We start from the raw sequence: 13,773 nt of genomic DNA on the forward strand, positions 1-13,773 counted from the left end.
TTAGGGATGTAGATATAGCTAGCTAGTTAACTACATCCTGTAGTGGTAGAAATGGGCTGAGTAATAATAACTAAGTAACTCTACAACAACGACTACAAATTATCCACAGTCCATAAAAGTCCATTTGACAACAATAATACTTAGGGGTGTCCCGGTCCGATATCAGTGAGAAAATGAGAAGCCTATCGGATTATGTCCAACTGGATCTAAAATCTCAGATATAAGCAGTTTTATACAAGCAGGCCATTCCAAGCTCCTCTCGGCACTTCTTTCAAGCAGCGCCTGGACCATGTCCACGCCACGCAGAACCCATGTGATCACAACAACAGATTGCTTAGGTGCTAACAAAGTAGCAAGGAGTAAGAGTGAATGTTTTTTGCTTAAAGTTGTTTATCGACACTCCAGTTGAACTTCACTGTAAAACTAAACACACATAACAAAAAATTACACCTATTGTACGTTCAAATACATCACAGACTTTGGTTTTTTTTTTTGGTTAAAAACAATATCCAGCTCAAAGCTAACACACAATGAAAAACCCTATTGACGAGCTAACGAAAATTAACATCGAACTTGCGGCGCTTAGCTTTCTCAAAAAAATAATGATTAATACACAAATGCTGTACAAACAATATTCTCAGGCATATATTCTTCAAACTCTGTGAATAATGAGTTACATTAATAGTTTTGGAGTGTGACTCTCTTCCTCTACTTTCTTTATGTTATTGCAATTGTGTATCTCACTTCTGCACCACACTGCCCCTCAGTGGTCAAGATGCACACAGTAGGAACAGCGCTCCCACGACAGGGGCAGTACAAGTACCTCAAGCCTTACTACATTATTTCTATTGGCCATGATAAAACTTTATCTCAAACACATGAAGTAGTTCAAAAGTGTATTGCTGCACATGTGGAGAAAACAAATGCTGTTCCTACCATATACTGACAGTAAAAAAATTATTGACGTAAACTTGAATTGTTATTTTGCACTTTAAAAGTATAATTTGTATTTATTGGACTTATTGAGGTTATTTGTCATGGTCTTCTAATTTATTTTTTATTCAATTGATTCAATTGTACAATATGCTTATGTTAAATTTAAACTGGTTATGTCGCAATTTAAATATATATTTTTGTTTTTATTGGTTTTATTGAGGTTATTTTTGTGGATGGTGTGTGGATGGATATCTGAGATGTAGTGCAGGTAGCTATTAGGTCAGTGATCAGGTCAATGCTTACGCCAGTGCTTGATGAGTGAGGAGACTCGGACTGTATATAATAAGTAATAGTATGTATGATAAGTAAAAGTATGTATGATTTGTGCCGATATCGTATCGGATCCATATCGGTATCAGCCAATACTTAAGGCTGCAATATCGGTATTGTATCGGAACTGAAAAAGTTGAAGCGGGACATCCCTTGTAATACGAATGCACTCACTGTCATTTTCCCCAGGCGGTTGGCCTCCTCGCGCTCGGCCAGCGCCCTCAGGAAGTTGTCCTGGACATCACATCCTGAGCTCGCGAGCGTCCTGGAAAAAAGTAGTTAACATCTTACCGTTTGATCAATTCTCTTAGGATTGTTAAGATACTAAACAGCTGATTAGTCGCCATCCTCACACTTCTGATGACGCAGCATGTGGTTTGTCACCCAAGGCTATGTTACAAGAGGCAGACATCTTAGATTTTGGGGCTGCAATCTTGGAATTTTGCATGGCCAATAAAGGTTCAACAGGAACAGATTATTGTCCAATCCTCTACATTTCTTATCGCCCCCCCCCCCCCCCCCACACACAAAAAATTTGGTCTTGGATTTACATTTATTTGTGTCGTTTTTAAGTGTGCTGGGAGTCTCAGGCTGGTTTTAAAAAAAGGATTTAAAAAAAAAAAAAAAAAGTGCCAGGGCAGCACATAGTTGTAGGCTCCTCCATGCGCACTCCATCTTGTTGTGGGTCACATGTGGGCGGGTGGGGGTGTGCCGGGTGGTGCTCCGGCGGCCCCAAAGTAAACACAGGTGTTATGGAGGCAAGGGGTGGGGTGGGGAGGGGGGGGGTGTTACCCAGTTACCCACAAACACATACTCATAAAGACATGGCCAGTGAACACCACTGGAGCACAAACACCCTCTTCTTTTTCTCCGTCTCTTCTTCAGCCAGGCTCATTTAGCCCCGTTTGTTGTTATTAGCATTATTAGCAGCTAACGACTTGCTAATTAGCTCGCACCGCCGTGCCGTCAAAGCAGATGGCCCGTGAAATTATTACGAGTGGAGGAAAAGGGAAGTTAAGTCAACTGAAGTGAATGCCATCTGCTTGTGTTCAAAACTGTGCAGGCGCTGTTCAGCATGGGGCCTGTTGGTGTCGCCAGTGAGTTTTCCACTGCTGTACAATGTCATTTCCATTGTCTATAGTCTAGCTAACACGAGTGTGAAACACCAATTTGGAACCCTAACCCTAGCCTGAAACCCTACTTTGAAAGACATACCCTGTCTTGAAACCATAGTTTGAATCCCTAACCCAGGCTTGAAACCCTACTTTGAAACTGTAATCCTGGCTGGAAACCATTCTTTAAACCACATACCCTGTCTTGTAACAATAGTCCTGTCTTGAAACCCTTATGCTTGTTTAAAACCATATGCCAAGCTTGAAACCCCGATTGGAAACCCAAAACTTGACTATAAACGCTAAACTTTTCTTTAAACCCCAAGCCTGGCTGAAACCCTGACTTGAAATTCAAAATCTTGTTTGCAACCATACTTTGAAAACCTAATCCATTCTTCAAACCCTTAGCAAGGCTCCAAAACCTTACTTGAGTAGTTTGAAACCCTAACCCCTTGTTTGAAACCCTTACCCTGGATTGTAACCCTAACTGGAAGCCCTAACCCTGTCTTAAAACCCTAGTTTGAATCCCTAACACAGGTTTGAAACCCTACTTTGAAACTATAACCATCGTTTTAAACCACACTCTGAACTTAAAATGCTAACCCTTTTGGAAACCCTAACTTTGAAACCCTAAATCTAGCTTGAAATCACACCTCGAAAACCTAACCCTGGCTTCAATCACTTTCCGAGTCTTGAAACCTTGGCTTGAAACCTTAGCCATAGTTTGAAAGCCCAACCTTGTATAGAAACCCCAACTTTAAACACTAATTTGAAACACTAAACCTGGCTTTAAACCCAAATTTGAAACCCTAACCCTTTATAAACCCTTCAAAATCAACAAGTTTCTATTACTGACATATCAACAACTCTGCTTCTAAGATTGAAAAAAGTTACTTATTTCTCCCTTGGATTATGAGGTGCTAATGAAGACGTATCGTGATATGAACATATATTCCTTAAAAAACAACAAGTAACGCTTCCGCAGAAGTGTCACAAAAAAGAGAATGCACACGTGAATGCGGACTTTCAATGCATTCATTTTATTCATACTAATTGGCATTTATTAATAAAGAAAATATTAATTTAACATTCAATCCATTTTTATTGAACACAATGTTATTGACATACTTGTGTCATTGATTTGTAGACCCAAATGTAATGTCTATGTGAAGATACAGTAAATTAAATGGAATATGCATGACGTGCCCCATCCACGTCACATTTGGAAGCCAAAATGACATCCAATTAGACTGATGGGGGAGCAAACCTTTTGTGCGCGAGCGTTACATTAGATTTTGAAAATGGACAGATGGGCCAGGTCATTTGGAGATGAGGTCAAAAGAAATCGTTAAAATGATTTATTAGAATAAAAAAAAATATTGGGTTCTTTGAAAATATTGTTTTATTGTATTTACAATAAATCTGTTAACCAATTATTTCTTCGATGAATGAATAAAAACTAAACAAAAAAGAGATTTTAGATTTTAAATGTTATTTCAAATTATTTTAATGATGATTCATGAAGAAATTATTATTATTTTAACATTTAAAATGTATATGTAAAATTATTTTAGTAATGTTAATAAAATACTAAAAATAAAATACTACTTCCAATACATAAATCATTTTACACTTGAAACTATGTGAGTTCCAGGATGCACATGTCTGGAAACAATGAGTTCCAGCCCTGGAATAATGAGTCCCTGCAACTTATCATCACACACTATATCACGGTTCTTGCATCGCGGTCCCGCTATAGTGCAGATTTCTATTACAATTGTTACACTGTTTTTTTTTTTTTTTTACAATATTTGTGTGTTATCCATTGCCCATTGCTCTCTCTCTCAATATATATGAGAAGTGTTTAGTTTTTTTATTTGAATTTTTTTAGGATGACAAACGGTAGTATTGTTGATGTTTATGCCACTGATATCGCGATATTACAGCATAATAATTCAAGTACCTCTTTTTAAGAACAATTAACTCAAATAATATATTGATCATTGGCATTGTAATGTAGAACAATAAAACATCTTAGATAAATAAAAAATATATGACTAAAACACTCAGGCTCCGGTCACAAAAATTTAACTGAACAAACATTAAACATTTGGCGCAGAAGTCTAAACAGCCATGAATGCCTTAACGGCAATATACTGCCAATCAAGTTTCCAGCTGGTTAAGAAAAAGTGCAACGTATAGCAATATTAATAACAGTATAAGTAGATCAAAACAACCTGTTTGTACAACTTTTTCAAAAGTCTGCAGCCTTTGTTTAAATGCAGCTTTGTCAACATGTTCAATGGCTACATCTCTTACAATAGTAACGCTATACTGTTTATAATGTGAGCATACATGCAACATATACACTGCCACATTTATATTGGCATTGTTGGGCAAAGGGTTCCACAACTGCAAGCTGACGGGTGAAGAAATTGGGTGGGATGGTTGTGTTTAATATGGATTTTCTCACTTTGGCTTTAGCGTCCTCCTTCACGCACCCGTCCCCCTTTAACGTCCGCTGCTGTCCTCAGCCACGTCCGCTTTTCCTCTGTATAAGCAGCGTGTTGGCAGGAAATGCTCCCAGTCAGTCAAGCGGTCAAAAAAAGTCAAAAAACAAAAAAAAAAACTCAAGCGGAGCGCTCATCACACCACAACATTTATAGATGTTGGAACTCAGTGTACACATAAGGCGCGCCGCATTATAAGGCGCCCCGTCCATTTTGGAGAAAATGTAAGACTTTTAAGTGCGCCTTATGGTCGTGAAATGTATTTAACTGTATTAATATTCAATCATGTGAAATCTATTTAACTGTATTAATATTCAATCAACCAACCAATTCTAAAAGAAATGATTACAAAATGGATCAAATGAAAACAATACATTTATTCCCATGTTTAGGAAAATCAACTTCATGCAAAAAATATGTGACTCGATAAAATGGTAAATTGACTGCACTTATATAGCACTGTATCTACACTATCACAGCCTCACACACACATTCATACAGCTGGTGCCCTGCAAGGTACTGCCAGGCCCACTGGGAGCAAATTAGGGTTCAGTATCTTGCCCAAGGATACTTCGACATGCAAAACGTCGGAGCCGGGATTCGAACCAACTACCTGTGGGTCACTGGACGACCCGCTCAACCGACTGATCCACAGTCCAGTCCACACTTGTGTGGGGGTAGCTGTGGCTCAGTAGGTCGAGGGGGTGACCGAAGGGTAGCCGCTTCCCATCCCGGCTCCGACTGTCCGCATGTCCTTGGGCAAGACACTAAACCCTAATTTGCTCCCAGTGGGCCTGGCAGCGCCTTGCATGGTAGGAGTCGTCCATTGGTGTATGAATGTGTGTGTATGGGTGAATGTGAGGCTTTGTAAAGCGATTTGGGCACTGTGATATTGCAGATAAAGCACTATATGAGTGCAATCCATTTACCATTTACTTTTAAGACTGAAAAAAAAACCCAACATTTAAAAGTAAACATTTCTTTGATTTTCCCATTTGCTTACGTTGTTGCGAGCAAAGACAGAAAATAAAAGCCTGCCAGATTTAAATGATTTGAATTCAGGATTTCAAATGTAACCCCGACAAAGTAATGTCGATTCATGTAAAATTTGAGGCTGCGTCACAGATGTTATCTTTCCAGTCTTGCTCCTCATCAGCTTATCTGGGGACGCACATGATTTCATTTAGACCTTGATTAAAAAGCCCTCTATTTTATTGCCTGTCACCCCCCCCCCCCCTCCCCCAAAACACCATCACCCCCCGCCCCCAAACACCAACACTTTAAAACCAATAAAACAACAGGATGGCAATAATTACATGTGGCACCCATCAGTCATACGCCATCGGCAGCACTTGAAAGAAGAAATGCAGAAGAGGGTGCAGGCTGCTCGTCCATTATAAAGATGTAGAAACCACTTCCTGCCCTTCATCCAGACCACTGAGCCTGCCGCGGGGGCGCGGGGGGATCCATGGCTTTGGATTCTGCTGATTTAAGAGGCAGGAGGATTTGAGAGTCATAAAAATAATCCCTGCTAAATCACTACAGAAAAAGAGGGGGAGAAAAATGGAGAAGGACAAGTGGAAACATGACAAAGAACCCTGAAGAAACACAGATGGAACAATCCTGGCAACCATTCAATATGGTATTGTCAATCATGAGAGTTTGCTCTGGGAGCTTCGACAGATTTTCAGGCCTGCTGGGGATTGTAGTGGAACATCAAGTTGAACCCTACAGAATTTATCCTTGGTCACAGTTTGGATTTGTAACGATAACAACTTGGGTTCCCAAAAAAACCTGGGCTGATTACACCAGTGCCTGTTTTGCTGCCGCTTCTCCTCTCTCCTTCGTCTCCTCCTTTTAGGCGCTAGGTGGCGATGATCAAAGTGAGACTGTTGTTGTATGGATTTTGCATTGACCGACCGGGACAAGATCTGAGGAAAAGGTGATGAGGAAAGCTGCACTGATTACACCACTGCCTGTTTTATTGCCGCTTATCCCCACCCCACATGCTGTTTTAACTAACCTTGTATACACCATACAATGTGATAAACGATGCCCACTCGGCCTCCATTGGAGCCTGGCCATCCAACGAACCATAAAAGTAACCAAACAAACAAACAAAAAAAGCAAGCAATTCACCCAACGAAGACCAACCAAGTGACCACACCAACCAACTAACAAACCAACCAAAAATGAACCAACCAACACCATCTAATCCAATCAATCAACCTACCCAACAAACTAACCAACCTACCAATTTAAAGACCCAAACAGCCAAGACCTAACCATTTGAATAAAACCAACTAAACAACTGAACACAACAACCAAATCAACCAACCAGATAACCAAACCAACCATCTAAGCAACCAAACAACCTCACCAATGAAAATAGATAACGACAACTAATTATTGGACAGACCAACCAAACAAATCAATCAACAAATGAACCAAACCAACAAAGCCAAACCAACCACCCAAGAAAGACCTAATCAGTCTAATCAGTCATGCCAGTTTTGTCAGTCTCATCCATCACGTCAATCACATCAGTTCTGTCAATCACGACATTCCTGTCCGTGACATCAATCACGGCAGTCTCGTCAATCACATCAATCTCGTCAATCAAATCAATTTTGTCAATCATGTCGGCCGTCGTAATTGTCTCCGCTAAAGGTGCAGGCACTGTGTGTTCACGCCACTGCTTTCACTTGGCGCAATGAATTATGGTGAATGGGAGAGAGCAGGAATTTTTGAGGTGGATGGGAAGAAAAAGAAAAACGGACAAACCATTTTGCCTGTGGTTTGGACTTGTGGGGAAGTCGTGATGGAAAGCTTACAAACCACAGCACGCCAGCTAGCGTAGCAGTAAGGGAAGGGCTAACATTAGCCATTATTGAATGAGAAACTGTTTTAATTTGATACCCTAACCCTAGTTTGAAACTCTAACATGAGACCATAACCTATCCCAGATCTGAAACCTGGATTTGAAACATTAACATCAATTTGACACCCTAATCCCTGCTTGAAACCATTGTTTGAACTCCTAACCCTTAGTTTGAAACAAAATCCCAGACTTAACTCTAATTAGAAACACTAATTTGGAATCCTCATCCTTGTTTGACACCCCAACACTGGCCTGAGCTTCTACTTTGAGGTTTTAACTCTGGCTTGAAGCTAGAATTTGGAAACTTAGCCCCTATTTGAAGCCCTATCCCTTGCTTGAAACCCCAATTTCAAACTCTAATCAATGCTTGAAACCCTCATTTGAAACCTCGTTGTCGTTTATTCCTCACAAATATTGAAGAGAAGTTGCAAAGCACGGACACGCCATGTGCAGTACGGCAGCTCTTCTAATTCTGCAGCTGCTGTCACACGTACATGTAACCATGGAACTGCCTCGTGATCACAAACATACAATTGTTTATAGTGACTTGTCTAAAGACATGATTATCTAATCACATCCAACAGCCTGCTGTACTACATTTCCATTACACAGCAAAAAGCTCCTGGGGAAGTAATGCGAAACGTCAGTCACGCTAGGTGGTCTCCAGGTTGAACGTGCCTAAATAAAAAGTCAGTGGTATTTTTTAATTTCTCCTCCATTTCGGGCTCCCATCTCGAGTCGAAAGATTGGACTCCCGTTGCTCTCCCGTTCCTCATTTTTTGTTGCTAACCAAATAAGCACACAACGACAACTAAGCATCCCATTCATTCCCTGCTATTGAATTTCACTGCACTGGAAGCTTCTCTGTTTTGTCTTTTTCTTCTTGTTCTTTCTTCTTCTTCTTCCTTTCTTTAGAGTGCTTGCAAGCAAAAAAAAAAAAAAAAAAAAAGCGCGTCGTCCTTGAGAGGAGAGGAGAGGAGAGGAGAGGCGAGGCGAGTCGGGCCAACGGCGGGGCAACGTCTCCACTCCTTCGTGTATTTTATTACCACAGGTGCAGGGGTAAAAAGAAGGATGGTGGAGGGGGGAGAGCACGCATTGATCAGATGCACGCTACGGGCCGGCTTAATTGAAAACAGCTCTATTTATACACCTGCAGGCACTAAAGGTCTCCAGGAGAGCACGACGGATGGAAAGGGAGGAGGAGGAGGGGTAGGAAAAAAACAGTGACAGAATGGTGAGAAAAGACACCAGGCTGGAAGGTGAAAGACGTTCCCTGAACAGCAGGACGAAGGAGGAGCGCGAGGAGGAGGGGGGAAGGTTTGCGCTTTGGTGTTCGCAGGTGCAAAACGCTTTAGAAACAACAACAATGTGGACGAACAGATCCATCAGGAAAAAGTTGTCTTTGTGTTGGGAGTGTTTAGTGATCCACTTGGCAGGTGCTACAAGACAGCGCTGGTGGATGTGTGATTAAAAAAACCAGCAGTTATTCCTGACAACTGCCACCTTGCACAATAGAAAAACAGTGAAACTATGCTACAGTCATCCCTCGCTATATCGCGGTTCACTTATTGAAGGTTCAGTGCATCGCAGATTTCTTCGATTGTGCAGTACAATACAGTAACTCAACTATATGTTTCCGGTAAAGTAAACATTGTTAGCTGATTGAATATACAGTAGCCTACCACCGCTAGACAGAATGAATTGTGTCGCCGGTGCTCTTTCAATCGCTTTATTAAACAAATGGTAGCGCAATACAGTAAATACAGTCCAATGTATAATCTTAGCACACCTGCTGGTAGCCTCAACTGATGCCTCACTGTACACCACAGTGGCTAATGCTTTAGCAGGGAACTAGCAGACCAGAAGTACGTCCACATATGTTCACTTCCACGTCACTCAACAGAGTAGACCCGCCCTTTAGAGGAACAGACACATTCACAGTCATAGTTACTATGGTGTAGAATGTGTGAATGGCGATAAATAAAAAAATAGTACCTGCACTGTATTGCTGGTTGGTGATCAAATGGATGCATGGAGCTTTAATATATATACATTACTATAAAACCTGTCCGATACTTCACAGATTTCATTCATTGCAGGGGTGTTCTGTATTATACGTCTGAAATACGTTTAATATGTTCGTAACTCAATGCATTTGTACAGTGGTGCCTTGAGTTACAAAAGGCTTGACTTTTTTTGAGTTATTATTCGGACGATTTATTTATTTTGTTTTATTTTGCTTTGACTTGCAAGCTCAGTTCTGAGATACGAGTGCTGTATGGTGGCAGCGAACTCAATTCAACTCATGTCACAATAAGCAACAGTTTTGCAATCGGTGAACAACTCATCAAAAACGAGGCTTCAAGCTTTGTGTCTGCATGACTATATTATACTACCTTTTAGTGGTAGTATAATACAGTGGCCTTTACATTCTATTAAATTGTGTGAAGAAATAAGTGAAGGAAAAAAAAGCCAGACTTGACGGCCATAATGTGGACCTGAGTGGCTGCTCCAGAGCGTCTCATTGCCGGCCCTGCATGCACACCACAGTGAGAAAGGCGGAAGTGCGAGGCTGGAAAAAGAAGGGAAAAAAGATAAATAGAAAGCAAGATTTGACAGCCAGCGTGCGGACCGGGTGCCCTGGTATGGCTGCTTTAGAGCGCCTCATTGTCGGCCGCGAGTACACACACAACACGAGAGGAGGCTTTAAACCGATACCTTTTCACAGCTCAAACATGTACAGTGGATTCACCTATTCGTGGATTTTTGTCTATTTTTTTTCCAAATGATTTTCCTTTTTTTAATTTTTTTTTTTCTTATTTTGAGGGCAAGCCAAATGGGAAAACGCTCATTGGTGGTTTATCCCCACTTATTCAAGTATTATTATTATTATTATCATTATTATTATATTTAGTTATTTGCAATACAATTCTATGGACACAATTATTCACAGATTTTTACAGTTCGCGGCCCAGGCCGGTCCACTGTACTTACAGTGAGTACGGAAGGTATTCAGACCTCCTTAAAATTTTCGCTCTTTGTTGTAGTGCAGCCATATGCTAAAATCATTTAAGTTCTTTTGTTTCCTCATTAAATGTACACACAGCACCCCATACTGACAGAAAAAAAACTGAATTATTGCATTTTTTGCAGTTTTATTAAAAAGGAAAAACTGAAATGTCACACAGCCCTCAGTATTCAGACCCTTTGCTCTGACACTCATATATTTAAGTCAGGTGCTGTCCATTTCTTCTGATCATCCTTGAGATGGTTCTACACCTTCATTGGAGTCCCGCAGTGTTTGATTATACTGATCGGACTTGATTAGGAAAGCCACACACCTGTCTATATAAGACCTTAGAGCTCACAGTGCTTGTCAGAGCAAATGAGAATCATGAGGTCAAAGGAACTGCCTGAAGAGCTCAGAGACAGAATTGTAGCAAGGCACAGATCTGGCCAAGGTTACAAAACAATTTCTGCTGCACTTAAGGTTCCTAAGAGCACAATGGCCTTCATAATCCTTAAATGGTAGACGTTTGGGACGACCAGAACCCTTCCTAGAGCTGGCCGTCCGGCCAAACTGAGCAATTGAGGGAGAATAGCCTTGGTGAGGGAGGTAAAGAAGAACCCAAAGATCACCGTGGCTGAGCTCCAGAGATGCAGTTGGGAAATGGGAGAAAGTTCTAGAATGTCAACCATCACTGCAGCCCTCCACCAGTCGGGGCTTTATGGCAGGGTTATGCGTCTTGCACTGAGGAGAGGCTTCCGTCAGTAAATACCGGAAGTGAACGATGAACTCTGATATGTAGCGCTGTAAACAGAAGAACTACAAATATTACCCCGTTAAGACATAACAGTGACATACGTTCGTGACAAGACAGTGCCCACTTGTCTTTGTGTGGTTCAATGAAAACCCGCAAAAAGTGATGGCAAACTGGCGCGAGAGAGCGTCACAGCACGGGGAAGGAGCATCATGGCGGCTCTTGTTGAACAAACGGCAATAAAGACTAATTGATGGTTAAGGTGCAGCTGTAAACCATCGTGCTGATTAAAGAAGCAATAAATTGACTTCCTGTGACTAGAGCGAGCATCTGGCGCTTCATCAGCCTGATTACAGTCACGGACCGGACGCAATGCATTGTGGAGGACGTTAGCTTCAAATCGCATCAATGCAGACAACTGTTAGCGTGATAAGACTCTCAGATGCTTTTTATAAACAAACAACCTTGATTTGGATTTTGCATGACTGGAATTTGAGTACAATTGATTGCGATGTTTGATGAGGAGCGCTGAGTGGAGACTGCAAAGTAAGCTTCTCATGCCACATTATGACAGATGACCAAATGGAAGTTTGTTTAACAACCTAACTAAACAACTAACCGGCAGAGTCAATTTACAAACTAACCGCGAACTTACTAATTGCAAATGAAAACCACCTCTCATGTCGCAAAAGCAGAATTTGAATATTTCCGTTGACTAACTGTCTGTCTGCCTCCATTTTGGTTGCCTAGCTCTGACATGTAATTGGTGCACCAGGAAATCATGCACTGACAAAGGTTCTGCGATTAAAATGTGTTAATTTTTAAAACAAATTAATTTTCATCCCTCCATTTTCCACACCACTTATCCTCACTAGGGTCGCGGGCGTGCTGGAGCCTATCCCAGCTATCTTTGGGCGAGAGGGAGTACACCCTGAAATGGTCGCCAGCCAATCGCAAGACAAACAACCATTCGCACTCAGGCAAGAGAGTCTTCAATTAACCTACCATGAATGTTTTTGAGTGCAAATGGTTGTCCGTGTGTATATGTGCCCTGCGACTGACTGGCGACCAGTTCAGGGTGTAGTCCGCCTTTCGCCCGAAGTCAGCTGGGATTGGCTCCAGCGTCCCGCGACCCTAACCAGGATAAGCGGTGTTGAAAATGGATGGATGGATGGATGGATGAATGTTTTTGAGATGTGGGAGGAAACCGGAGTACCAGGAGGAAACCCACGCAGGCACAGGGAGAACATGCAAACTCCACACAGGTGAGGCCGGATTTGAACCCAGGTCCTCAGAACTGTGAGGCAGATGTCCTAACCAGCCGTCCACCGTTCCACCACAAATTTATTTGTTCGTAATTTAAGCATAATTAACGCATTAAAGTGCCACCTCTACTTTTAAGACATAAGATAGTCTGCTGTTAGACGTCCTTGGTCAGGAGGGGGCAAAATTTGAAAAAAAACACAAAAAAAACCACCTGATTTTCTTTATGTGTGTACCTGGCCTAACTGGATCATTGACTGAATGGATAACGAACGCACTAACTGACTAACTAACTGTGAAAAACATTAAATGGGAAATAATCTGTAGTCTTTGGATAACTTTGCTATTGAACTGTCTGACTGACTGACTGACTGGATGTAAAATGGAGTAAACTAACTGACTAACTGATAGTTCATACAAAAGGTCCACAGTCCAAGAGTATTTTGGGATATTTTGCATTTGTGTCAAAATCATTTTGTACGTTTCATGTCGTGCGACAGGATTTGGAAGTGAAACCGTTGCGGAAACTGATACCCGGCAGCTTCCTGTACACACACACACACACACAGAAAAAGTCAGCCACAGCCGCATAAAGATTTCAGAGCGTGAAAGTGCTTCCAGATATGTCGCGGCTGGTTTTCTGAGCGTTAGTCAGAAGGCGGGCAACGCCTCCGAGCAGAGTAAAACTCACGTAGTCTGGTTCTGGTGGTGGCGGGTCGCCGATGGCGATGCTGCTTTCCGCTGCTCAAATTCCTGCAGACTCAGCACAGTGCCCTTGTGTCCGTGCTCCACCAGCTTGCGGGCCGACTCCTTTTTCTGGAAGAGCACAACAGTGTCCATTTTGGATGTGTACTTACTAAAATGCTAAAAAAAAAAAAAAAAAAAAAAATGTAAAGTGATTCCATTGAAGCTAAAGTCAGAACTACCGGTGACAAAAAAGATTCAGGTTTTATTGGGTTATTGTGTGTTATAAGTGACAT

The 13,773-nt window shown here is 41.5% G+C and overlaps 1 protein-coding gene across 1 annotated transcript in view; it reads right to left on the reverse strand.

The window, feature by feature from the left end:
• cfap299 (cilia and flagella associated protein 299) overlaps positions 1–13,773 on the reverse strand; it is a 78,787-nt gene that overhangs the window by 60,128 nt on the left and 4,886 nt on the right. The window contains exons 2-3 of the mRNA XM_061672733.1: positions 13,485–13,609; positions 1,441–1,531 (exon numbers count right to left, since the gene is read on the reverse strand). Of these exons, the coding sequence (XP_061528717.1) occupies positions 1,441–1,531; positions 13,485–13,609 (216 nt within the window). The remainder of the gene's footprint in view (positions 1–1,440; positions 1,532–13,484; positions 13,610–13,773) is intronic.

Source organism: Phycodurus eques, chromosome 3, assembly GCF_024500275.1.
Source record: "Phycodurus eques isolate BA_2022a chromosome 3, UOR_Pequ_1.1, whole genome shotgun sequence".
Classification (NCBI taxonomy): Eukaryota; Metazoa; Chordata; class Actinopteri; order Syngnathiformes; family Syngnathidae; genus Phycodurus; species Phycodurus eques.